Source organism: Colletotrichum gloeosporioides, assembly GCF_011800055.1.
Source record: "Colletotrichum gloeosporioides strain Lc1 chromosome Unknown consensus_22, whole genome shotgun sequence".
In the NCBI taxonomy this organism is placed as follows: Eukaryota; Fungi; Ascomycota; class Sordariomycetes; order Glomerellales; family Glomerellaceae; genus Colletotrichum; species Colletotrichum gloeosporioides.
The window spans coordinates 281,905-304,640 of NW_025544667.1; the positions used below are offsets into that span (position 1 = coordinate 281,905).

General features: G+C 49.1%; 8 protein-coding genes and 1 pseudogene across 9 annotated transcripts; 3 read left to right on the plus strand and 6 right to left on the minus strand.

Moving 5' to 3' along the window:
* Window positions 1-890: 890 nt before the first annotated feature.
* On the plus strand, window positions 891-2,510 carry GCG54_00006853 (uncharacterized protein; the record flags this gene model as incomplete). The annotated part of the gene is made up of 1 exon (XM_045406848.1): window positions 891-2,510. The coding sequence occupies one exon, from the start codon at window positions 891-893 to the stop codon at window positions 2,508-2,510; it is 1,620 nt and encodes a 539-aa protein (XP_045267394.1).
* A 500-nt stretch (window positions 2,511-3,010) lies between these two features.
* On the minus strand, window positions 3,011-3,790 carry GCG54_00006854 (uncharacterized protein; the record flags this gene model as incomplete). Its single annotated transcript, XM_045406849.1, has 1 exon — window positions 3,011-3,790. One exon carries the CDS (start codon window positions 3,788-3,790, stop codon window positions 3,011-3,013), a length of 780 nt encoding a protein of 259 aa, XP_045267395.1.
* Window positions 3,791-4,557: 767 nt separating this feature from the next.
* On the plus strand, window positions 4,558-5,356 carry GCG54_00006855 (uncharacterized protein; the record flags this gene model as incomplete). Its single annotated transcript, XM_045406850.1, has 2 exons — window positions 4,558-4,775; window positions 4,858-5,356. 2 exons carry the CDS (start codon window positions 4,558-4,560, stop codon window positions 5,354-5,356), a joined length of 717 nt encoding a protein of 238 aa, XP_045267396.1.
* A 280-nt stretch (window positions 5,357-5,636) lies between these two features.
* Window positions 5,637-7,489, minus strand: GCG54_00006856 (uncharacterized protein; the record flags this gene model as incomplete). The annotated part of the gene is made up of 3 exons (XM_045406851.1): window positions 5,637-6,580; window positions 6,631-7,210; window positions 7,265-7,489. The coding sequence occupies 3 exons, from the start codon at window positions 7,487-7,489 to the stop codon at window positions 5,637-5,639; spliced, it is 1,749 nt and encodes a 582-aa protein (XP_045267397.1).
* A 1,075-nt stretch (window positions 7,490-8,564) lies between these two features.
* GCG54_00006857 (uncharacterized protein) lies at window positions 8,565-10,736 on the plus strand (the record flags this gene model as incomplete). The annotated part of the gene is made up of 1 exon (XM_045406852.1): window positions 8,565-10,736. The coding sequence occupies one exon, from the start codon at window positions 8,565-8,567 to the stop codon at window positions 10,734-10,736; it is 2,172 nt and encodes a 723-aa protein (XP_045267398.1).
* Window positions 10,737-10,945: 209 nt separating this feature from the next.
* Window positions 10,946-11,859, minus strand: GCG54_00006858 (annotated as a pseudogene). The gene has a single exon. A coding segment is annotated over exon 1 (914 nt).
* A 3,321-nt stretch (window positions 11,860-15,180) lies between these two features.
* On the minus strand, window positions 15,181-16,749 carry GCG54_00006859 (uncharacterized protein; the record flags this gene model as incomplete). The annotated part of the gene is made up of 1 exon (XM_045406853.1): window positions 15,181-16,749. A coding segment is annotated over one exon (1,569 nt), but the record flags the coding sequence as incomplete, so codon positions are not given.
* Window positions 16,750-19,097: 2,348 nt separating this feature from the next.
* GCG54_00006860 (Nitrilase 3) lies at window positions 19,098-20,120 on the minus strand (the record flags this gene model as incomplete). Its single annotated transcript, XM_045406854.1, has 1 exon — window positions 19,098-20,120. One exon carries the CDS (start codon window positions 20,118-20,120, stop codon window positions 19,098-19,100), a length of 1,023 nt encoding a protein of 340 aa, XP_045267400.1.
* Window positions 20,121-20,856: 736 nt separating this feature from the next.
* Window positions 20,857-22,491, minus strand: GCG54_00006861 (Transporter mfs1; the record flags this gene model as incomplete). Its single annotated transcript, XM_045406855.1, has 1 exon — window positions 20,857-22,491. The coding sequence occupies one exon, from the start codon at window positions 22,489-22,491 to the stop codon at window positions 20,857-20,859; it is 1,635 nt and encodes a 544-aa protein (XP_045267401.1).
* Window positions 22,492-22,736: the final 245 nt, after the last annotated feature.

The window sequence follows — 22,736 nt, forward strand, 5'->3', positions numbered from 1 at the left end:
ATGCTGTGATTCTGCTTAATGATGTCTGTCTTAGTAGCTATCAAAGCCGGTCTTTGCCGCTGCCAATCACGTCTATAACTGTGTCGCTTCAGAGTCCCATCACTGGTCTTCCCCTCTGCAGTCAGGTAATGAGCTTTGCCATTCTGGCGGAGATATTCCGCGAGGCAGCGGAGCTCAACCTTTGTAGCTACGATTCTGCTACTGATCTTTAGTATCCGCACCATACTCGCTATCATCTACCATGAATGTTCAATGTTTCAGCTAAAGGGAACCCTGACTTGCTATTTCTTCTTTGGGGATGAGACGAACTGGCAAGATCCGCATTTGATTGATCAATGAGGGTTCCTGCGGGAGCGAATGACAATTTGTGTTCTTGCTATTTTCCAAACTTCCAAGGAGTGAATTATTTGAGGGCAACCAAAGTAAATGGTCGTAGGGCTTTTTCATTCGTTGGGATCTCGAAACTGTTTGAATACACCTAGACTTTAGATTTGATTAATGATTTACTTCGTAGGTAAATACGTTCCACACTAAGAGCAAGTCTATACATGTGCATACCTCAGATGTCACCACTTTGAGCCACTACACTCAAGGTTTTGAGAGTGCAAAGGGTGACTCGTCATCCCTGAGTAAGGACTCGAAAAACTTTCTTTGAAACATCTGGTCATATTCCGTAACTCCGAAACATTCCACTGATATCCGCTGTTGTACATTAAAGCATTCCCTAGACTTGCGACTGCATTGTCATTGTTTCCATTCCTAACACTAAAAATACTCACCCAACTTTCATCCACGAAGCCAAGACACCTACTCCGTCACTTTTTTTCTACCAAAGCCGCCAGGCCACCGTTAGCACAAGAACAGAACTCGGAAGCATGGATCATCACAGAATGGAAGTTCTTAAGCCTGTCGCCAACAACAAGCTGGCCATCTGGGACTTGCCTATCGAGATTCTTCAGGACATCTCATGCTCACTGGCATCCAAAGATCACCTTCAATGGGCATTGGTGTCGCGATGGTTCAGCTCCGTTCTTTGTCAGCGCCTGGTGCCAAATGCCGTGGCCCGACATGAAAGTTATGCGTTCATCTGGGCCTTTAACACTGGACATCTCGACATGATGAGACAGTGTATCGATCTTGGCATGAGCCCCAGACTGTCGGTTTCGTTCATATCGGCCAAAGAATGCTATGAACGGCTTCCGATAGTGGGTGCCAGCTTGCTTTCAGGCGACGCCGACGCCGCGCAGCTATTGATGTCAAGAGGAGCCAAGCTCAGCGATTTGCCTCTGAAGGGGCCGTCTAAACGTCGGAATCCTTTATATTTTGTCCGTCATACAGCAACACTCCGACTTTTGCTACAGAAGAGCACTCGACGATACACAAATCCCTGCGACAGCGACGGCCTATTCAAAGATATGATCATAAACTCAGTTCCTGACGAGGTGCTTTCCCTCGCTCTTGAGAATTCTGTCTTTCCACTCAACCCCAGGATTGTCTGTGAAGCTATCAGCTACGGCCGAATATCCCTCGTCGAGAAGTTGTTCCTCATGGTGCCAAGGCTGTCAAGCTCTGATGATGAAGGTCGACTTTTTGATGGGTCGCCTGCGCTGTGGTACATCTATAGTGCATTGGGCGTGTTGTCATCGGCAGATGACATTCATCGTATGTTGCAGGTCATCAACGAAGCTACCGATGCGCTTCCCCCAAGGAGCTTCAATCCTGTTATGAAGCGCATCCTACGGGCTGCGATGACAAGTACCTTGGTCAGCAAGGACAGCCTCGTCTGGCTCATGAGCAACAGGCTCATAGACCTTTCTTCCAAGGAGAATCGAAGAGCCTTTCATGAAGCGGTTTACGAGATAGCTTCCGGCCTGCGATGGCTAAATTCATTCACTATAAATGAAAAGATGAAGGTTCTGCTCGAATACGACAGCACCATTGCTCTGTACTTACCCATAGGTAACATATCCTACGGGAGTAACATCGCCTATCCTCGCTTTCTTCACGCCGTCGAAGGCAAGATTCTAGATGGCGAGATGGCTCCGGAGGTTCGCATGACAGCTAGTCAGCTGCTGGTCAAGCTACTCGGGTGTGGCACTGGCGAGGGAACTCTTCACCGCACCGCTAACGTCGTGGAGAGATTGGTGTCACTCGGTGCTTCGGGGTCAGTATTTGTCAAGGAGCATAGATCTTGGCGCCGAACTGTCTACCTCACAGCTTTAATCTTTGCCTGCAAGATCACGTTGGATCCTCAGCAAGGTCGAAGATGTATTCTGCCTCGAACTGAAGCATATGACATGTCAACCGGTTCCAACAAGAAAATCACGACTTATGGCGAGTATCTGAGTCTTCGGCGGGCGAGTATTGTACAGATAATTAGAGCTTTGCTACCGGGTGGTGATATCTTGGGTATAGATGCAGATGGCTTTACTGGACTAGACCACGTAAAGTTCAGCGGCATTTACAGCGATATCCCAGAGCTTCTAACACCTTTCAAATTCAAGGCTTAGTATTTGCATTTTAAGGACGATAGCATGGGCTATCACGAGGAAAGTTTCGTCGATGCAATAGCACTTAATATACATGACAGGGATGTTGAGGAAAGAGTGTTGCTATTCAGGCGGAAGACTACTTACGTTAGGCCTAATCGTCTATCTTCTTCTTTAGATAATTTTATGTTTACTTTTGTCCCTGTCGTCCCTGTCGTCCCTGTCGTCCCTGTCGTCCCTGTCGTCCCTGTCGTCCCTGTCGTCCCTGTCGTCCCTGTCGTCCCTGTCGTCCCTGTCGTCCCTATAGTCACTATCCCAACCCCTTTCTCTGTCCATATCGCTGTCGCCGCCGCCGTCGTCGTCCCTATCGTCAACTATGCCCACTATCCGCCCGGCTAGCAAAACTCTAAGCAAAGTAGGCCAGGGTAAGATGATACTAGCCAAATCATACTTCAACTCTCCCAGATAGCAACACTCCTGATACCCAAATGCTCAGAAAGCGAAGCATATGGCTGAGATTATCAATGGCGGCAGATGTTTTCGTGTGGGTTGAATCCTTCGTGCAGGTCCTCTGGTGTTGACCAGCTGTTAAGTTCTCTTCGTGCTAAGAATTCTAATATTCTTAAGTCTCTTGGTTTTCCTTCGAGTTGGTCTGCCAGGTGTTGGAGATCTCTGCTAATTGCCTCCTGCAGGGCTAAATCTCGCCTTTGGAAATCCCACCGGGCCTTTCGAGCACGCTCGACCTGAGCAATGCCCCCCGCCATCGCCATCGCAACACAAACAATGGCAACTACAGCGTTTGATGCGTAGATTGGGAATTGACGCTCTGGTGAGCCCTTCTGAGTGAATGAGGCGTCGTCGTATCTCGCACCAGCTGTGGTACTGTGTGACGGGCGAGGTGCTTGCTGAGTCCGCTGTCCGGACTCACTCCAACCCAGTCCATACTTTTCATAGAGCAATCGTTTCTTTGGATCACTGAATATCTTATGTGCCTCGATCACAAGGCGGTAGCGTTCAGTCATAGTTGCGTGCGAAACACTGAACACGCGGGTTTTGTTGAGAGTACGAAGATCGGGGTGATATAGCTTCACGAGCCGGTAGAAGTGCTTTTTGGTGTAAGGCACCCCCGGTTGCGCGCCCAGAATCTCATGGGGTGATGGAAAGGGGGTCCGAGGCCATGGAGCCTCGTCACTGAGCTGACAGGGAGACTTTCGGGGCTTATGCCTGTCCCAGTGCAGGTATCGTCGGTGTGCTTTGAGTAGAGATTGCGGCGCACCGCCCCATTTAACGATGAGAGTCATGGAAAAAGTCGAAGATGAAAGGTTATTAGATTGAATTGACTCAGAGGCTTGGGAGGTATGTTTATGGATAGTAGGAGATCGATCTAGCTGATGGAAGAATCGAGACACGGCGGATGAAGACGGTAATTAAGACTATATATGACTTGGACTTTTTACCTTGATGTACTAGGTGGTTTAAAATAAACGTTGAGTCGCAGCGACTTCGGGGTCAACTTGCGCATACCTGCTCGGAAGCTGAGCCAAACGAGAGGTGCGCATGATTGCTGCATGGTGCCGCCAAGACGTGGACGTTCATAAAGCTTCAAATCTGAAGTACCAAGCTCCATCATAAAGTATAATAAGACAGCATGTACTTGGGCCATAGCCCGAGTAACATACGCCGTGTGTAATCTGCTTGATGCGATCATACTAACCTGTACTGTGGTGTGAAGTAGCGACTGCAATATTCGTCTCGATGAAAATATCTGAATACTCGGGGCACTCGCTCCCGCCAACTAGAAATGAAGATAAAACTCCCACCAGTAAGTGTGTCCAAGTTCATTCGCGCAGTGCGATGCAGAAGCTATCGCGCCACCGCATCCCCGTGACCCCTGCGGCAGTATGAGCAAGTTTCGGTCTCGGAACCTCCACCCAGATACGAGCAGTCAAGGCAGCTGCCAACCGCGATTGACGCATCATTTTTATGATGTATCATACGTCCAGACACAATAAAAGGTTAAGATTGTCCATGCCTACCCGTCTCGTTGTTGACATTGCAGCTTGCGAAAATGGCAGCCAAGATAACCGACAGGTTCACCTTCGTGCCTGAGTTTTGCCTCTCTTTGACGGCTATTAGTCTCTTTTTGAATATATCCTCCAGACACTATCGACTGAAGCTATGGGAAAAGGGGGGCGCCGAGGGTTGGAATTCCAGCCCAAGCCAGCCGGTCTGCTGTGATCCGGACTGTAGTCAGCCTCCTAAGGTTCCGCTGGTCTGGTCGCAGGAGTATGTCATTTCTGTTTTCCCCGCCTCATCGTTCTAAAATTAGACTCAATGCTGATGCTGACTTTTTAATTTGCTTCTCTAGCCTTGTCGACGCCACCCTCGCGGTTGCCATCTTATCTGTAATCCTTATGATTGCTCGATTCATCATGGGCTTTTTCGGTCAATTCTCTCAGATCTTTTCATTATTATACGATGGTCTTCTCGCATTCTTCTGGTTTCACAGCCTATCATCGCAGGCATCGCCAGACTTTTCGGATATGCAGCATCCGAGCCCCCTCCCGTGGTGCTTAACTTGGCAATGCCCAGAAGACCTGGCTACACCTTGTCGGGTCACCCAAGCCAGCTTCGTCATTTCGGCGCTCGCAACGCTCTTCTATACAGCAAGATTCATAGGAACGATCGTGGAAGTAGCAAGGGTCTGGCGCAAGACCCATAGAGACGACGACCAGCTTATCACGGTGCAACTAGATGAGGATGAAAGCATGGGCCGTGAGGAGGCGGCAGCAAGGGAGAAAGAGCGATATTTATATCGTGAAGCTCTTAGTCCGGTGCTTGCCCTTTTTCCTGAAGAAGCGAGGTAGAAAGAAAGGCCACCGTGTGTCAAAAAAGAATTCTATGATACTCTGGACGCAATGATCACTGCCATGAAGATAGCTCGGTGCAAAATATCAAGACAGACAAACCTTATAAAATAGGCATTAGATTAGCTTCAGGAAGGACTGTTTCAAACGAATGCCACCTTAAGGTTAATATGCATAAATGCTAATTAAAGGCCGTGATTCCTTATTAGTATTATAGTATACCCTTCTTTCTTAACACGCATACCATTGATGAAGTCAACAGTAACCAGCATTCGCTCGACTACCCCGCAAAAGCTTTGATGTCAACCTTCCGCACCACTTGTCGGAGAAACTCTTCCCCCAAAGCACTCTCAGACGTTAAATGGTCCCAATTTCCGTCTAGACACGCAATCACGGCTTCTTGGTAAGCCTTTCCCATTCGATGCGGTAATCGTTCTCTGGCATCTTGCAAGAATATTTCCTTCAGCTCATACGGGTCTATCGAGACCTTGCCGTTGGGACCAGGCTCCGCAACCTCATCATAGGTATCTCTAGCCGTTTGCCAAAGTCCAATCTCAAGTAGAACAACGCCTAATGAGTAAATATCATGCATCTTGATATAACTGGTGTTCGGCAGTCCATGGCGATCTGGGTGACGATATACCTCATAATCCGGATCAAAAGCCTGCTGAATTAGCCGCGTGACTCCTCCAACGGGCCGTGAGAACTCGAAATCCGTTAGGTATGGGCTTTTGAAGTCACAAAAGATCTTAGGTTCTTTCTTCATAAAGAAGAACTTGATTGCATGAGACCGAATGCTTTTGTGAAGCCATCCATCCGAGTGAAAGATGCCGACAGCACTGGCTATAGTATGTGCAACGTAGAAACGATCGCCAAGTTCCAGCTTGTCGTGCTGAAAGTCCTTGGATAATATTAAGTCGTTGAGACTCTTCGGCTTGTGACTGGATGCATTTGCTGGGTAGTTGAAAAGAAACATGTACTGAGCTTTCTCAGCATCCCAAGCATATGAGTTGAGTTGCAGTGTGCGAAAGGAATTCTGTCCTGCAATGTGAAGAAGACGAGCCAGTTGTTTTCCATACAACTCCTCTTTTCGACGAGCTGCGTCCCTGTGGCCAATGTGTAACTCATTCTCTTGACTAGGCAGGGTGATAAGCTGTTTGAACTCTACCAAAACTCTTGGCTCGGAAGCTTTGGCCTCTGCAATCTCACATGAGACGAGGTTGTCTACGCAATTGTTAGCTGGAGACAATGGTGAGTGTTCGATCTACGCCTACCATCGTCATCCTTCGTTGATATGCTGAGAAGGTTCTCCTTGGTTGACTTGTTCAAGCTAACATGCCGTTGAAAGAGATTCACTGGGAAATCATCGTTACCATCGTTGTGGAGTCGATATTGTAGATTTCTGTTGTGTTCGTAGAAACCGAAACAAGATAGCAGTTGGGCGACCAGTTCTTCAAGCTGCTTGTTCCAGTCCTCGAGCTCATGAAGGGTTTTGAATAATTCACTCTTCTGGAAGGCCCATTGAACTCCGGCTGGGAGGTTGCTCCAAAGAAGTTGCTTCTTTGATGGTTGAGAAGATCTTACGATGCCGCGCCGGAAGACTGGGAAATGCCACCATTTCGGCTTCGCAAAAGAATGAATTGAAACATTACTATCGATATTCGAAGTGGGATCTTTGGACTTGATGTCCGTGCTATCATCATCAATCTGCAAATTTTCAGGGTCCGATTTGCAATCAGGACTAAGAGGGGAAAAGCGCCGATAGTCATCGTCGAGGTTTGCGGCAAGCTTGGCATACTTCTCCAGAATCTTTTGCAGCCTCATCAACACGTCGTTCAATAGCTCAAGGTATAACTGTGAGGGTTAAGCACCACCCAATGAAGTTTTCATCGTTTTGAGAACACAAACCTTCGGAATCGTTTCCAAAAGTTTCATGTCCACAGTGTTTCCGTCGCTGAAAAGCCGCGACAAGTTCCTGAGACGATAGATCTGGATGGTGTACCGTGTCAAGAGTTCCGATTGCTCATCAGCATGGCCCTTCATAGTCTGGACCGTTTTCTTGATGAACTTGACCGTTATATATGTGTCTTTGAAGACGGCGACGACACCTACGGCCACGCTGAAAGGGTCCATGATTCACGAAGAAATGGTCAATCCGCCAAGTTGTTGAAGGAAGTCGGACGTCAAGTTCTAAGCATGACATGAAACAAAAGCCTCAAATCTACCATCACTGCCTTATGTCCATCTTACATTTACCCCTCTTTTTATTGGAATTTGTTACTTGTCGCTTTACGATTGGTGGGCAATGCGAATCGCTCGACATGCATATACGAAGGTACTGTGCATAAGCGACGCGTTATCAGGGCGACAGCCTGATCTTGCCTGCTCATGCAAACCTCTGACTGTTCACGTCGCATTCTTCAAACTAGCTTGTTGGCTGTCCTTGGACCCGCCTCACATTCATCTACAGTCAGTCCCTTTCGACACTTCAGATTCGGCGATGTCGGACGACGAGGGATATGTCCGCCACCCGGACGAGGAACATGTCCACCCCGGAGATGTTGGAGACTCCACTGTTGTCGGGCAGCGGCACCTTCGTCCGCGCCTTCTCACCGTCGATCGAACTGGAAAGCGCAGAGCCAAACCACACCCAAGGCCCCGTGACCGCCCGCGTCCCTCGAAAACCCTGGTGGATTTGCAGTCTGAGTTTGCAAGACGCCATACCACCATCCGGCAAGAAACAGGAGGTGATCCAGTTACAATTCTGAACCGCCTTCTAAGCACCTTGCAAGAGAGTGGGATTCCGGGGCCCCAGCTATTTCGACTTCACAAAGAATTTTGCAAGCCACTTGGGCAAGGTGGCCAGGGGAACGTGCGTGCCATTACAGATGAAGCAGCTCGAGATTACTATCGATTCGAAAGTCAGCAAGTCCACAAAAGCTGGCCTGTAATGCGAATCGCTATTAAACAGCATCTGGAAATAAAAAGCGGAGAAGCCCAAAGGAAGAAGTTCAACCAAAAAGATCTGTGTTATAGGTTTCGGGCGGCAGAATGCGAGGTACTCGCTCTAGCCCCCGGGCTTTTCCACGACCATCCTAATATTGTTAAACTTGTCGGTTGGGGACTTTGTCTTGACACGGTTGAAGATCCTGGCAGTCCATGTTGTGGCGGTTTACAACTTCCACTTCTTGTTTTCGAACGGGCGGATATGAATCTGGCTCAATATCTGCAGGACTTATTCACTGACGGTGACGATTCTGAGTTTGAAGAGTTTGAGGAGTCTCTAATGGAGGAGGGCTTTGCAGCATCAAGTCAGAGTTTCCCTTCAACATCGCCTACGCAAGGCATTTTGAACTTGTTCTGGAAGACGAAAGCGAGTCACGAACTCCAAGTTTACGAGCTTGTGCGGCGCTTATGTATCGACATCGGCCATGGTCTGCAAAGCCTTCACGAAAACAATTTCACGCATGGCGATTTGAAGCCGGAGAATGTCCTCATTTTTCAATACGCGGATAAGGTTACGGCAAAGCTTTGCGACTTTGGATGTGCGAAAGGACCTAGCCAGGATCCAAGCATAGTCAAGAAGGATGACATTGCCATCGACAAGCAAGGCATCGACGCGAAAGCGGGCAGGACTAAGGACTCTTATCTTGGGACACCAGGCTGGATACCACCCAGCGGCGAGGTCCGTGCAGCTCATGATTTTGACGGCCTCCGTCGATGCGATCTCTATGTTTACGGACTCGTTGTCTGTAGTTCGTTCTTATTTGCGGGGCGCCCTTACCCAACGCACCCTAATCTGGACAGTATGCTTGGTCACTTGCGCCAGCTGGATACGCCCGGAAGAAATATCCCTTTCTCGTGGAAAAAGTCAAAGAGACGCATCTTTGATCAAGTAACGCGAGTTTTAGAGGACACGATGAAGGCACCAGAGGAGCGCGGTCTTTTCCCGTGGAGGCTTTTTGGGTATCATCACAAGCAATTGCGGAAGCAAACCATAGAGTCAGATCAGGATTTCGTGACAAGATTCAAGATATGGCTCGGAGGTTCTAAAAGAGGGTCTCCAGGGACCGATCTCAGCCTCGAGACGAAAGCGGCTTATGCTCAACAAGACTGGTGGAAACTTGTGCCCGATGAGTGTAGCGAGTCAGGGACCACGTCGAGCCAGTCGACAAGTCTGGAGACTCCTACAAACACGCCTGCAGGAACGAATGGAAATAATCAGTCCGGGCCGGCATCATACTTCCTATTCGACGAAGATAACAGTTGTCACAAGACCGACATGTTCAAAACCGGGAGACGCAAGGAAGACGCCATGCAACTCCCTGGCCTGATGATATTAGCAATACTAAAGTTGGATGCTGATCGTGGGAAGTTATACTACCTCGCACGGTTTCGAAGCCGCGTCCCAAAGGAATGGTGGAAGCATTACGCTCCCAACATTCTGCAGATGGCATTGCAAGCAGCCCCGGCTGTCGACATCCATACTCTTGCTTGGCTCTGCCGCGGCCCGATCGGGAAAGCCGAGGTAAGGAGTCTACAAGCCGACAGGATGACGTGGGGGCACATCATGACTAGGGGCGAGTTAGACGAGTCTTCAAGATTGGATCGGTTCCTCCTCCTGCTGCAATTTGGGGCTCATATAGATCAACGGATGGAAGGACAACATGGAAAGACCAAGAGTATTTACACAGCGTTCCTCAAATCTTTCCCTTCACGGCCAGCGATCACAAATACCTTGTCCATGCAAGTTATCTGGAGAGTCGACGACGCTATGGCAGACAACCGTATTCGCCTTCCGAAATGGACGTACAGCTACGTAGCACACGTTATACGCAATCCGAATTCCAGCATGGTTGATCAGTCAGAGAGATCACCGCTTGTTGAACTGCCAATTGGATGGAGAGTCATACGACAGAAATTGACCGAACCAGAGCTCATTTGCTACAAAGATATGTTCACGCAGTCCATGACTCTTACCAAGCCTAAGGTCAGCCTTCTTCAGATGCGCCAGCTGCCTATTGGACTTCTTCAGGTGCCTTTAGAAGGCTTGACATGTCATGTTGATCTGCTCGCCTGTATGCGTGCAGGATCTGGCCCTGAAGAGGCTGGCAGTCTTGCGCGCCGTCTCGACGCACGTTTCCCTTACTACGGCGACGCGTGGTTCGAGACGGAATTCAGTATTGAACCCAATGTCGATGATGTCTTGGGGGCCATGTCAAATTCGCGGATTCGCTCATTTGTTGCCCGTCTCGGCATCTTTCGTGGCTACGATGCTGCTTTCATGACTGGCCTTTTTCTTATGTCAGTATGTCTTACAGGACTTATTATTCTAGCAGTGCGACTCATGATACACCGGAAATATGAGGGTGGCATTTGAAGGGTCTGGAATATTGCGTTGATGTGGTGCGTTTGTTGATTTGCTTGAACATGATTCGAAAACGAAGCACCGAGAACTTGAATGGGGGCTACATTACTGCGGACGTTTTCTTGGTAGTATCAGCGGGGTTCGGGGTCTATGACGATAAGAGCACAGCCTGTGGAGAAACTCATTGCATTTGCGTGTATATGAGAATGTCAACTGGCCGTCTACCTGCAAAGTGCCCTTGCAAAGAAATTCACCAGCTTTGGTCCACTCCTTGACACATTCTGGTACAACTCAACGTGACCAGCCCCATCAATGACGGAAGGTTCCTTCGGCTCTTTGGCCCTCTGGCGAATTTGTTGACTATGTGTGAATGTCGTTGCTTCGTTTCCAGCAACCAACAGCAGAGGCCGCGGCGAGATCCATTCAATGTGTTGAAATGAATCAAATGTGACGAGAAGCTCCATGCTCCTCGTCACCATCTCATTGGTGCATCTGTGATTACTCCACCGAGGATCATTGTAGTATGCCCTGATGTCCTCCCTCGGATGAGAAAATACGTCCAGGATGCTGTGAGTCACTGACGCCTTGCCTTCCATCTCGTCGATCCGAGCCTTCGCGGCCTGCTCCAAGCCTTGGGACATTTTCACGGCGTTGATTTGTCCGGTTGCTCGATCCTTCATGCCTTCTCGGGTCAAAGTGCCAAAGCACATTGTAGATACGCCGGCGACAGCCTGGATGCGCTGATCTGTTGCTGCAGCGCTCCCTCCGTAGCCTGCAGAGGCGCAGACGCCTACACAGCCAATTCGAGATGGGTCGACTACGTCGTTTCCGAGGGTTGAGAAATATGTGACGGCGGATTTGATGTCTTCGACACGTTGTGCTGGATCCTCTAAGCCTCGGGGCAAGCCCTCGCTTTCTCCCTGGTAGACTGCATCAAAGGCGAGGATGATGAACCCTTCAGAGGAAAGGGCCTTGGCGTACAGGCCGGAGGCTTGATCTTTAACACCTGTACCCTCAGGGTGACCAACAACGATTGCAGCATTCTTGCGGTCGAAAGCTGACGCGGGAGGAAGAAAAGATTTGCAAAGATCTTCAGCCCGCGGCTGTCGTAGGTTGCCTGGCGTGATGTTGCCATGACTCTCGTATGTTGTGCTGGCTGACGTCTATGATGCCCGTGATTGGCACTTGAGTGGCCTACTCCTTTGTATTTATCCTTACATAATTATCGCAATGGTTTGCATAAGACAATTCCGAGGTTAACATTCACTCATAGAAGTTAGTAGTCGACCTCGGCTGAATCTTGGCAGTAGGGCGTAGGGCGTTCAGTAGCTAGGATTGCTATACTATAAATCGCATCCACGTTCCATTTTCTGGACTCCAATGCTCCAGTAGAGTTCAATGTTCAGCGACATTCGGCGAATCAGTTAATGCAAAGTTGCGGAGTTATCGGCCTCTCTGGATACTTTACGAAAACGACTACCTAGTACTATTATGAGAGTCGAGCAAGGTTCATGGTTACCTTCGTTAACTCCGTGATATTGAGGTTACCGGATTTTTGGAGGACCCTGAACATTTGAATTCTATTTTCAGTAAGCTTGTAATTGATATGGTCTTCGTCCGAATGAATCTGAAAGGGTTGTGGGCTTTTTACTAAGCCTCATAGTAGTGGTGGTTGACATGAAAGTAAGCGGGAAAAGCCTTTCCTGAAGCAGCAGCTCAGTACTGGTCAGCACGGTGCTATAAGAGAGCGTTCCTCATTTGGATAGATTCCAAGATGAGGAGATGTGCCTTTTGGTTGATTTAGACCAAAGCACATGGCAAGATTAAGAACCAGCGGCGCGATGATTTCAACGCACACTCAGCGAGCGACTTGCTGACGACTTACAGGCCTAGGCCTTAACTCTATTCGCAGAGATGCTGCCAGAAATTGTTGTCTTTCCAGAATTGAACGATCTGAGCACTACTTTTGACGGAAGCAGTCTCCTGGACTGAGGTTGAAGTAGTTGCGTCCTTCCACAAGTTCACCTGCTTCAAACCTATTTGGTAAAGCAAGAACTTCAGCAGCCCACTGTATTTCCGACACACAGTATCTAAAGTTCACCTACGTGGTGACGCAAAGTTTTCAAATAAATCTAACGCGCAACGAAAGGTTCATGTTGCTGTCTCCAAGCCTTTGTAGTGACTGACATTGAATCTCCTACCTAGAGCTTGACAGGTATAATTCAGGACCCTGACTCGTCTTCATCCTGTGTTCTTTACATGCGATCTTCAGATATGAACTTTCACCCTTTCCAGATGACTGAGAGTCCAGTGTATGTTATGTTTCTTATTGAGTAAGATAAAAGGGTTAGGCTTCAGACAACCCTGTCTCAAGTTCTCGATGTGTGAATGACTCGATGCACTCATCCTTTCACGCTATGCCAGGCGTCCCCTGTCTTAATTGCATGAAATATCAGATTTTGGAACACCAGATCTTATGACTGTCTTGGTGATCATTCACATCCCCCTATAGAGCGGCATCCACTGTCATTGTTAATAGTATTCCTATGCATGGCTTACATTGGATCTAACACCAACGATTTCGAGCACCGTAATTAGAACCTATCGGATATCATACGTCGGGCCACTTTTTAGATCGCCGAATGTCGCCAGTTTCTGAGAAAAGCGGTCCAGAATTCAGTTGTCCTTATCATAACCCATGGCCTTCACACCTTAACTGAGTTTGCCGAAAAATACATGTACTAGCAATGTTTCTCTACCTTCAGAAAGCATCGTCAATCCCCTAGAAAAGGGGTCCAGATTCTAACCTCTTATCAGCATAGCCCGCAACCCCACTCACACCTTAAATGAGTCTTCCCGGCATCATATGCACCCCGAATCTTTATCTTCTACGATCTGACACAGACATAAACGACCCGCCGTCGGCGACCCGGAAACAGCCGTCTCCTCTTGATAAGCGCAGTGGCCAGTAGTCTATGCTATGGCCGCGAGCCACCATGCACACTCGAAAGCAGCGGCAAAAACCGGAGTCTTACAAGAGCCCGAGCATAGATTGAAGAGCATCCGAACGGTCATGACTCAAAGATCACTGAATGGGTAATGTAGCTCAGCCCTATCGGTATGCATCACGTTTCATCCGGCCACGGGGTACGGGGTCTAGACAGTCGCACTATCCTTTAAATGCTCGGAAACTGCAAAACCCCTTCTGAATCCCGAACTCACTAGATCCAAATTCCCATAATCCCTTTAAACAGGAAAGATATCAAAGCAGCACATGTCGGCAGTCAAGCTTTAGCAGGAACGGCGGGTCAAAGTACGTCCGCGCGGTGGGATGGGCAGCAGCACATGGCGAATATGCAGATAGGGCAATAAGCTTAACCTTTCATTCTCAAAGGCAAATTGAAGGAATGAACCAGATCCATTGAACAAAAAGACCCCTCATTTCGACCTTCGAATAAGCTCAAGCTCAAGCTGTGTCTGAAGGAGCTTGGGACAGACTTCGAACCCTTCGGCGATTTGACTTCGGCAACATTGATCCGTCAAAGGCTATCACCTTGACACCCGAGTTTAACGAGAGATAGCTATGCCATAATCCATGACGATTTGATCTGCCCACCATCCCGATAACCTCAGAGTTCGTCTCGTCCCATTACGAAATCCCTCCCCCGTCTACTTCCCTCCCAGCTGCCTCGCCTTATCCAGACCCCCCCACCCTTTGCTTTGACAGCTGAGTAGATCGTCCCATCTAACTTCTGACACATTGTATCCCTTCCCATCCCTCACCATGTTCGGAGAAAAACAGGTGACAGCCCGAAAACCCCAGAGAATCTCACCCCCTGTTCCTACACCCCCTCAACCCAGCCGACGAATCGCATCCATTCCAGCCCGAAACATACACAAATACTGATTCGCCCGTGGCACGGAACCCGCACACTCACAACAACTGACAGAAAGCGAACACAGACGAGACTCTCAGACGTTTTTTGGACACATAACGCTCAGTCTTTCTGCGACCGCGACTGGACCGCTCGCGCGCTCCGTACGCCGCAGAACACAAGCGTCAAGCGTCAAGCGCCTACCAGTCTTTTCGCCACGCCCTGGTTCTTCCTGAATGTCTCGCATACGCCCTCAACTCAGACGGGGCCCGGCACACAGCTACCTTTTCGCCAAGAGAATTATGACTTCTGAGCCCCCCGAAGTTCGCCGCTTAGTCAGGGAATCATGAAACGAGGTTGCCGTTTGGCCCCATCACGATCTTGCCACCGTTTTTGACGGATTCCAGTTTCATGAAGCGCCAGACGCCAGCAGGATGGCTCTTTGTCGACCCATGCACTAATATGAATATCTCTGCATTGTGGCAGAAGCCCATACTCATCGGAGACCTGGAGACTCCGCTCGCTGTCTTCTAGATAAATCAATTGGAGCTTGTATAGCAGTAGTTGTTCATGATTGATGCTCACATGATGGCTACGTCCGTTTCTTCGCAGTCACTATGCCACCAAATGAGATCTTCCTGGCGAATACGTATGACCGCAAGGCCAATCCGTCGGAAAAACTCATGTACTTTTCCTCCTGGCTCCAATACCAAGACATACGCAATTCCACAAGAATCCATTTCAACGATTGCAGCGAGAAATAATATTACACATTCATGGTCACAACTCTGCGGGTACGTAGAGGTCCGACCGCCAAAAGAGTCCCAAAACAAGTCGCACACGCCGTTGACTGAAGGAACCGAAAGAAAGCGCCTGGGATCATCAGGAAAGAATTGTGCTTTGTTGAAGGAGCTCTTTGATTGGACAATTGGAGATATGGATAAAGTTCCTTTCGATGGAGTGTCATTCTCGAAGCGGGCGATGACTGCCGGAGCTGTTTTCCCGCGGAGTATCAGTCTAGCACCTCTGACTCGCCCGTACGGATCGGTACCCTCTGGTGAAGTAGAAGCAAAGATCGTTTTCATACTCCATAACAGCGGAGCATTTTCTGTATGAATTGGGTCCGGGTAGGTGATTGGTGTGGGTAGTGAAACCCAGGACCAGCTGGGACCTAGGTACTGTGCCTCCATCGGAGAATCAGGCTGATTACCCGGGCTACGTCCTTCCTCGTTGTACCACAGCAAGGATCTTTGGAGATCATTTTTCCAAAGACCAGCGACGTACTGGTCAGGTATTGGGGGCGGAAGACGATGGACGATACCGGAGATCGCCGGCAAACGGTCGGAAAAGAACGTGAGCTCGCATCTGGAATACTTCTTTACTCCTCTCCTCCACCAGCTGTAATATTCTCCTGGCTGTCTCTCAGTGAAGGAAAGATATTGCGGTCTTTGGCGAAGCCCGAAGCCCTCCCCTTGATGGGACATTTCGTATCGCGTGCCCCTTCTGCAATCGAGATACATCTGCGTCGAACCGAAATTGAGTGTGCGCCTCGACAGGAGACTCTCTTGGAAAATCCAGGCGCGTCGTAAGAGTACTGAATTGTTTTCGGTTTTGTACGGATAGATTTTCTTCGCGTGATCCCTATGGCCGGGATAGTACATGGTCAGAAGACTCTGAGACATGCCGTGCTCATTGCGATACTGCAGTGTAGTTTGGTACAGGTAAGATGGCTCGTCAAGGAACGACCGGTCATGCAGCAACCCTGCATGCGAGTCTTTGGCCGTGGGGCCGGCCAGAGTGACCACCGAGCCCTGGTAAATCGACGCCATACGGGGACATTCGTGCTCCCAATCCGTCTTGTCATCCTGTACAATGCACAGAGAGTCAATCCAAAGAAAACAGTAACCCAGCGCATCAGTTACCGTGATGGCGTCTCTGAATGTTGCAGGAAGCTCGGAGGTCTTAATGCCGATGCGTATACGGTCATTAAGATTGTCTCTTGTCGTGGATGGACTGTTGGTGCCTCCCCAAACATGACTGAGAGTGGTGTACTCGTACTGCAGCTCGATTTCGGTCGGTTGCAACCACACTCGCTTGCCTCCTTTCTCAATTCTAACAAGACGAGTGGGAAGTTCGGTCTGAAGAAATGGATTAGGAACATGTCTAAAAACACATTCTTTGTCGAAATGCTGACACTCCGAGATCCATTTCTGAGCTAGGCTTAGATCTGGTGTCCGCGTGCAGCATCTGCCATCGAAACCGCCGTGGGTCAGATGTGGCCCATCATCTGCACATAAGTCAGCTCGAGGGATTTGGCTCAAATCATTGTCAAAGTTTCTAGCCAAGGTATGTTGAGCTCACCATCATTATTTCCAAGGATAAAATCTGCATCTACCTGGGGGTGATCTCCCGATCGGTCACAATATGTGACCAGGCTCCAATTGTACACATGATTCCGCCATTGGGTCCGTGGGTTTTTGTTGAGACCATTGAAGCCCACCAGACAATCTGCATCGTCATTCCTAGCGGCTGTCTCGCCAGATGATCGGATGACGAGGTCTTTCACGTCCTCGAATAGTGTCTCGATTTGTTCCGTCTTTGTGAATGCAGAAGCTCTCAGCCTCTGTCGATGTGAATGCAAGCATCCGTTCCTGAGCACTGTACAGAGCTCACAGCCGCTCAGAGCCGAGTCCCGCAGGCCCTTCCAAGTTGCATGGTGGAGGAGTTGGAATTGGGGAGGAGATGTGCCGCCTGGCGATGGCAGTAGAGGGCGTAGATATAAATCCTCGAAAAGCAAGCAACGTTCACAGAGCTTCGATGTCAGAATGTGGGATGGTGGGCTTGATGTTCTTAGTCTGCTGTCGATCTGATCATCCCAGCTGCCGGTTGATCTGTCGATGTGGTATGCTGTAAGACTATCAAAGAAGGCATTCTCGTAGGACGTCCTTCGCGAGGAAAGGCTTTCATTTGAGGATAGATTTTCAGACAAGAATGAGGAGCACGCCAATGAAGGCGATGGTTCTAAAGACGATGAACAATCTGAAGTAAGCACCGCCCCGGGTGACGACGACCTCTCAATCTCAGGAAACCAAGATGTGGCGGTGGACATTATCGACAGATTCGAATATCGAGTGAGGGTATACCTGTATTATTGCCGACAATGCAAGATTGAAATCAGGAGAAAAATATGGAGGAGGATCTCTCGACACAATAACTGCCGGGCCGCCCTCTTTAGAGAGCGCACATATCCCATGTCGCCATGCGTCAGCCTGACCTCCAACTTGATTGTGCTGCGACTTTGTGATGCAGGGGCACGCTTATGAAAATACTACTCTACAGCAACCTTGTCCAATCACGCAGGGATCCCAGATGTAAGACGCCCGTTTTGGCTGCGTTGGACCAGGCTGACCTCTTCAGCCGGTGTGCAGGTGGAGGGCGCAGTAGATGCGTTTGCCATAAGGAGCTAGCACCTCGCGATCCTTCAGATTTGTTCTGGCAAAAACTTCGATCGGCTAGGATCTCATACGTTTCATCTACAGCTGATCCCTAATCACCTCCAGAGCATGTTTGAACCGACCAACCTCGAACTCATCAATACCCAGCTTAGTCGCCGTGACAAACAGTTCACCGAGTCTTCCAAGCCAATCCTCCACCATGCATTGAATCTCAGATCTAAGAGAAACTCGGCGCCATTCGCTCCCCACAAGCCAGCGTAGTCTTCTTCAGAACAGCTAATAAACGCGGCGCGCTTTCCCGTCACTTCACCCCATGTTTTCACCACATCTGGATGTGTGCACCACTACATCTGCACCAACGCATATTTTCCCATGTATTTCTTCGGGCGCGCCAAATATGTCGGGCCCAGACGCCAGGCGTGGCCGTCACGTCTCCTGACGTTTGCACACCCGTCCCAGGGCTGCACGGTAAAATCGACACATGGTTCCCTTTGGTCCTCAGCTACATCACCATTTAAACAATGACGCTGTTGATATTCTCGACCCGCGTCGTTGCTGTTTACCACCTCAAACGGTCTAAACATATCCAACGAAAAGTTAGAAGGACAGAAGACCACAAAGACACTCGTCATACGTCCCGAAAGGCCCGGAAGCTCTCTTCTGATGCTCTGTTCGGCACGCGCCTCGGCATATTTGTGTGGATGGGTTACATTCGCCCGTAAGACTGGGCGAGCTCGGCTTAGTGCTGAAGATGCAGTGCTCCAAAGCCTCGTTCGACACCACAGTCCGAGGGTGCATGCCTCATCGACGGTGTGCTTCGCCGCGAAGAAAGTCCCATCAAGGAGCAGTCGCTTCGTGAGAATGGGAAAGCTCAGGGGTTTTTCCGCAGGTGTAAATCGCAGTTGTTTTATTCAGCATACTGACTGGTATACTACCTACTACAGCTAGGTGTACCGATTTCCATCATCCGGACTTCAGCATCGGGTAGCCGATCACGGCCTCAAGCACAGGCCACCATTCGCATCGCTCGTATTTCCTGTAACCTAAGTATCCTTGCTGAAGTATTCCGTGAAGAGATGCGCAAATATGTCCGGCCGATTGTAATGACCACCAAAGTCGTGCGTGTACTTGGCAACCACGGTTTCTGTTAGGTCAACCTCCGCGACCAGGAGCGTTTCGCCTGCTTCTGCTGGACCAGCAATGACCTCACCCATAGGATCTATGATGGTTGATAAACCAAGCTTTCGTTCCTCGGCAATCAACTTTCTTTCATCATCTGGTGGCTGCCAAGCAGCAATTGCGTCGTCTCCGATGACCGCGCAGGCGTTGATGACGAAGGCCTTCATTGTGTATGCAAGAGCTTTTGACGCAATCAATGTGCAGTTGTAAAGAGACCATCCACCAGCGAAATGAGTCGGCCAGGACGCAACATGCACAGTTGGACTGTCGGTCGCCACAAGATTGTACGCAGCAAGTGGGTTGGAGTTCTCCCCGCAGATCAACGTTGATAGACCGCCGAAGTCCGTTTGAATAGCTGCTTGAGATCCAGTTGTGCCAGGCATGTGTGGTAGCCGTTCCATTGTCGTGGGAACATATTTCTGATGTTTTAGTAAAATATCACCGCTTGGTCCGAAGACCAATTGTGTATTCCACATTGTTCCAGTCGTATTTTCTCGTTTCTCAGAGCAACCGATGACGGCATAGATGCCCGCTTTGCGGCATGCTTCACCTATCAGTTCGGTCTCCGGGCCAGGAACAGAAATCGCGTTTTCGAAAAGCTTAAGGTGAAGGTCGTATGCCAAGTTGCTGTCGACAGGATGATAGGAGAACCAAGAAGGATATCCTGGCAGAAAGGCTTCAGGAAAGCCTAAGACAGTGACATTTTGTTTCCCAGCTCTGTCAATCCAGTCGACAATGATGCCAGTCGTGCCGGCACGATCAAGGTAGGCGGGCTTGACTTGAGCGGCCGCAATCTTGATTTTCTTAAGGTTTGGCTCGGCGTGGAGTTTCAAGGCATGCGCCACTGATAAAAACGCAAAGGTAAGGGCGAAGGTGTTTGCAATCATGTTGCTGAGAGAGGGATCGGTGTGGAAAGGCTATTGTGGGGGCACTGAAGAATGCTGGCTCGGGATGAAATCAGACTGGAGATTGAGGGTTTTTGTCCGCGTTTTGAACTTGTTTGAAGGATATCACTTATCCATCCGCATTACCTTCGCCTCATATAAGTATTGGTAATGGATACTTCGAGTTATGATAATTCAGAAGCAAATATTTAATTGGTTATAGACGGTACTACCTCAGTCGGTAAGTGCTAGCGCTGGTCCCATTCTTGCCAAGGATCACGGTATTAACCTTGATGTCATCTCTTATCACGTCTTGAAGACTTCTTATCATACGACAGAGATTTGTAATTACTAAACAATCCGGTGATTATCAATCATCAGGCAAGCTATCAAGACACAAGATAGCATAATTTGACTAAGAGCGATCCGCAGGTTCGAGAAACGTTGGACACATAGGAAACACTAATCTCTTCAGATCAGTGTCGATTTCGTTTGAATGGTTTTAACCCTGCGCGCTATGTACTGTGGTTAACTTGCACTTGATGGGATGTATTTTGGTTGACTCGGGGATGGCTAGCATTGGCAAAGTTGAGAATGATTTACAGACCTTAACACGGATCTCCCCACTATCTCTCATCAGCTCGCTAATAGTTCCTTGCGTGACGACGTCACAAACTGTCGGGATCAAGCAGAGCCGTGGTTTTAACACGCGAAGATTCACTGTGAGAGCTATTTGAAGTTATGAATCTGCGAACTTGCTCCGAGCCCTTAGAGCAGCACCCCAATAGTTCAAAGTCCAGCTCCCAACAATGCCAATGGTACTGAGACCTCCTAACAAGGAACAGCCACGAGCGATTCCTAAGTTCTCGAACAAAGGCCTCGCGTAGAGAATACTGGCAAAAGCAAACGTGCCCCTGAAAAAGTCATTTGCAGCGAAGAGGCTCGCAGAGAATCGAGGATAAGACAGCGGAATATATGCAAATACGCATTGCAAAATGATGAATGCGCTCCCGCTGTAGATCGTGATGCCAATCGTTGGCACAATCCAATGGATGCGTGGCGAGGAGGTCCAAGCAAAGACGAATAAGCCGACTGTCGGGCCGAAAGACGCAGCAAGGGTCGGAAGTAGTCGCGTCTCCTGTTCGACGACAGACTTTGACAAACGCATTCTCGGGATCATGTAAAATTTCAAAAAGATGAAGTAGAATCCGGCTCCGAGAATGCACGCAACCAAAATGCACAGAAAGACAATGCCGACCTCGCCTGTTGTCATGCGGTATAAGTTTGTATAGACGATAGGGAAAACTTCAAAGAATGAATAGTAAATGCCGTAATTGATAGCTGTGTAAACTTGGACGAAAAGCACAGCCGGGTCTTTGACGGTGATCTCAAGCGGCTTAACAAGAGCTTCTTTGAGAACATGAGATGCTGTCAGTTTTCGAGACTCGATCTCATCAAGACTTTGCAGGTCACTCCGTCCAGTCAGGCGGCGCAGTCTTTGTGCTCTGTGATGGATAATGGTTGGTCCGGATGTTTCTGGCAACAAGAGCATCGGGAGTAGTGTTGGGCCCGACAACAAGAGGATCTCCCACATGGACCAGCGCCAGCCCATCACCGGCACCGCAAATCCGGACAGCAATGGCCCGATCGCGGGGGCTACAAAGCTAGCACTAGTCCAGGTCGTGAGAGCGAATGGTAAACCCTTCGGTCCGTAGATGTCGTCCAGCGTTGCGGCGCCTGAGGCAAGACACGGAGAACCAAAAAAGCCTTGAAAGAACCGGCAAGTTAGAAAGCCGGCCCAGCTTTTTGTGAGCGCAGTTGGAACAGACACAACGACGTAGAGAGCCATCGTTAATGTGTATATGGGACTGCGACCGATGCGAGGAATTTCAGAAAGAGGGGAAAATAGGAGAGGTCCAACGCCATAGCCTAGGACGAATAGAGCTAGTCCTAACGAGGCCTCGACATGCGTGACGTCGAATTCAACGATAACGTCCTCGATAGCTGAAATGTAGATGGCCGAAGATGTGTATATAGCGAACGTGTATAGGCAGATGATGAGAGTGATTAAGACTCGACTGCGATTCGTCCAGTTTCTCGGGTTTTCAGGGTCGTCAGGTGCATACCAGCCCACGGTCGTATTGCGATGACCAGTGGAAAGGTCATCTTGGTTGCCGGGAGACTTATCGGCGATTGGGTGGGGTTGAACGGTGTTAATCGTAGAAATCGCTGTATTACAGCTGTTGCCAAAGTCCCCGTAACGGGACAAATGCAACTTGAAGTCGGGCTGCTCTTCGGGATAGAGAAGGAGTCGGCGATTTGAAATTGCCCTGAGTAGAACGCCTATTGGAGAATATCGTAGCTGTAAGGCCATTTTTGAGAGAAACAAAAGGTGCTGGTGCGTGGGTGAAGCCAAAAGAATAAAACATTGGATGGATCAAGAGCAAATCAGCCCGGTGTAAGGAACTCGAATGGTCTGGAGAGCTTTCCATTCAGGGAAACATTAAGTCAACGACGGCAGAAGATACGTCTATCTAAGTGTCACAGAAAAAACAAGCTGATCGAATTTGGTTAAACATTTGTACGAAGCCATTTCTACGAGGAAGAAAGTGATGGCCG